At 51.7% G+C, this 3388-nt stretch overlaps 1 protein-coding gene across 1 annotated transcript; it reads right to left on the minus strand.

Moving 5' to 3' along the window:
- Positions 1 to 2311: 2311 nt before the first annotated feature.
- On the minus strand, positions 2312 to 3058 carry LOC137838587 (uncharacterized). The gene has a single exon (XM_068647832.2). It carries the CDS (start codon positions 3056 to 3058, stop codon positions 2312 to 2314), a length of 747 nt encoding a protein of 248 aa, XP_068503933.2.
- Positions 3059 to 3388: the final 330 nt, after the last annotated feature.

Raw genomic sequence — 3388 nt, forward strand, 5'->3', positions numbered from 1 at the left:
CTGAGGGGTATGGTGGAGGAAGCCAAGAGAGGGCGCGCCCTGCAAGTTCAAGAAACCATCAAGACGGAGATGTTAATGGGGGACGCTGTCGCCGATATGGCGAAGACCACGGGCAGGGCCATCCAACTTGAAGCTGAGAATGCCTTCTTGTGCCAACATATCTCAAATCTGGCGGAGGCTCTTGCAGCGAATGAAAGGCGTGCCAATGATCAAGGGTCCAAGCTTAAAGAAGCCGAGTCCACCATCGCCACCCTTGTCACCGAGAAGGTCGTGCTCGAGACCGACAAGGTTGAGCTCGAGGCTGAGAAGACCAAGCTTTGGGAAGAGGCTGCTGACACCTTTGCTGAGGGTATTGACTTGGCCCTCGAGCAAGTTAAGTGTGTCTTCCCAGACGCTGACTGCTCTCAGTTCGCCATCGACTTCGAGGTGGTGGATGGCCAGATCGTTTGCCCTTAATCGTTTGCTGTTTTGTCTTTACCTTCTTGTACATAAACTTTGAATGTAAAAACTCTTATTGCATATATAAAATGCCACTTTCCTCTTACTGTTTTTTTTTCTGCTGTGTATCTCTTAGTTTTTATCTCTTGCCATGCACGATTAACTGCTATCCTGCTTGAACTTGGCACAAATCTTCGTTGTTCTTGACTTCTCTTACTTCTGACTTCGATCACAACTAACGGCACTTGATAACTGATTTGGCGTGGCTTCGCTTGCTTAGGCCTGTCGCGCAGGAACTTGTCTAAGACTTCTTAAAGAATGCTCTAACCACCGATAACCGATCAAATTGCTACAGCTACCCACTCATCAGTCATCGCGCCTCTGCTTTTACCTTGTATCTCCCTATATTGCTTGTCGCTCCAACGCTAAGTGCATAGAGGACTCCCACACCGATCGGTCAAGGATGATGCCCTGTTTTGGGGAGAAGAGTGTTTCTCGGTAACCCCTCTTGCCTACCCCCAAGGTCATCGACCTTTAACACATCGGGCCGTACTTCCACCTTCTCGCTCCTGGGGTGAGAAGGGTTTTGACTAAGAGTTCTACTGTGCCAATATTGATGCTATGCCACTTGGGTAAAGGCGTTTCTCGAAATCCTTCCTTTCCCTTCTTGGGCTTACTAGCACCCCTGGCTTTCCGAACCTTAGCTGCCTGTACTCACACCTGGGGTGAGGAGGACTTTAAACCGGTTGCCATGCTCGCGCCTGGGGCGAGGAAGGCCTAACCGATTACCTGCACTCGCACCTGGGGCGAGGAGGATTTTAACTTTAAAACTTTGCAAACTCTTATATTGATAACTTCTTTTTTTATTGGGTGGCCTCCTTAAAACCCTCTTCTGGGAAAAAGAGTGCCCCCTGAACTGTTCAAACTGTTTATACTAGCGTGAAAGCGCGACTACTTTACATTTTCAACTAAAATAGAACTTCAAGTGTGTGGCGTTCCACGTTCTGGGGATCGCCCCCCCGTCCAAAGTCTCCAGCCGATAAGCACCATTCTCCAACGTCTCCACCACTCTGAACGGGCCAGTCCACTTGGGGGACAACTTATTCTCCATCTCGTGTTGATGTGCTTTCCTCATCACCAGGTTCCCTTCCTGAAACTGCCTCGGTCTCACCTTGGAGTTGTGCCTACGCTCCACCCTCCTCTTTACAGCTTCGGCACTGATCCTAGCCTCTTCTCGCACCTCATCCAAGAGGTCTAGGTTCACCTTCCTCTCCTCATTGGACTCCTCAGCAACGAAGTTCAGAAACCTTGGTGAGCTTTCTTGTATCTCCACAGGGATCATAGCGTCTGACCCATAGACCAGGCTGAACGGTGTCTCATGGGTGCTAGATTGTGGAATGGTGTGATAGGCCCACACGATCCTGGGAACCTCCTCTGCCCACGTTCCCTTGGCTTTCTCTAACCTTCTCTTCAGCCCTCTGAGCAGTACTCGGTTGGCCGACTCTACCTGCCCATTCGTTTGAGGGTGCTCCACCGAGGCAAACACCTGCTGTATCCCCACCTCTTCACACAGGTTCTTCAGTTGGTGACTCGTAAACTGGGTGCCACTGTTGGAAACCAAGCGCTTGGGCACTCCGAAACGGCACACAATGTTCTTCCACACGAACTGTTGAACCTTGTGCGCAGTGATCTGCGCGACCGGCTCTGCCTCTACCCACTTTGTGAAATACTCTATGGCGACGATTAGAAACTTCATCTGCCTTACTGCCAAGTGGAAGGGTCCCAAGATGTCAATTCCCCAGGTGTGGAACGGCCATGGGCTGTGAAATGACCTCAGTTCTTCAGGGGGCGCCTTGTGCCAATCCGCGTGTTGCTAGCACTGCTTGCAACGCTGAGCATACCCCACACAATCTTCCTTCAGCGTTGGCCAGTAGTACCCCGCACGGAGAACCCTGCTTGCCAAGGCGCGACCACCCACATGGCTCCCGCACACTCCCTCGTGGAGTTCTGACATAATTCTCGTGCACTGCTCCCCGTGCACGCACACCAACACCGGAAGGGTGAACCCAAATCTAAAGAGATCCCCATCAATAAGAGTGAACTTACTTGAGCTTTTCTTTACCCTCTTTGCCTCTGTCTGGTCCAGCGGAAGCACCCCATCTGCCAGATACCTCTGGTACGGCGTTATCCACGTATCAGCCTTCCCAACAGCGCAAACCTCCATCACCTCGTCAGACCTCACCGGTCGCGCTCTCACCCTAGGTTCTATCAATGTTTCTTGAGTAAGAGACCGATGACCGACCGCTATACGCTCCTTTGACTTGTACACTTGAAGTACCTGGTTGTCCGTCACGGACGCGCGAGGCACCTTCAAAGTCTCCTGGATGACGGTCCTCTGCCTTCCCCCCTTGCCTGAGCTGGCTAGCTCGGCAAGTAAGTCGGCTCTGGCATTCTGCTCTCTCGGCACATGGATCAACTCAAACTCTGCAAAGGACGTCTTCAGGGTGCATACATACTCGAGATATGCAGCCATCTGAGGGTCTTTGACCTGGAATTCTCCTGTTACCTGCCCAGTGACCAGCATAGAGTCGCTTTTGGCCATCAAACTCTTTGCTCCCATCTCTCTTGCTAGCAACATTCCAGCAATCAAGGCTTCGTACTCCGCCTGGTTGTTGCTAGCCTTGAAGGCGAAACGCAACGAATGCTCGATCAGCACTCCGTTTGGGCGTTCTAGGATTACTCCAGTGCCACTCCCTTGCTGATTGGAGGAACCAACCACTGATAAGACCCAGCGAAAGTCGAAACCCTCCGAAGGTGTAACGCCTGATGACAACTTGACGACGAAGTCCGCAAACACCTGTCCCTTGATCGGTCCTCGGGGCTCGTACCTGATATCAAACTCAGACAGCTCTACGACCCACTTCACCATTCTCCCGGCTACATCTGGCTT

The sequence above is a fragment of the Phaseolus vulgaris genome, chromosome 11, assembly GCF_051622355.1.
Source record: "Phaseolus vulgaris cultivar YP4 chromosome 11, ASM5162235v1, whole genome shotgun sequence".
Lineage (NCBI taxonomy): Eukaryota > Viridiplantae > Streptophyta > Magnoliopsida > Fabales > Fabaceae > Phaseolus > Phaseolus vulgaris.

Coding starts and splice junctions, on each gene's coding strand:
- LOC137838587 (XM_068647832.2), bottom strand. CDS start 3,058: ATGGGAGCAAAGAGTTTGATGGCCAAAAGCGACTCTATGCTGGTCACT.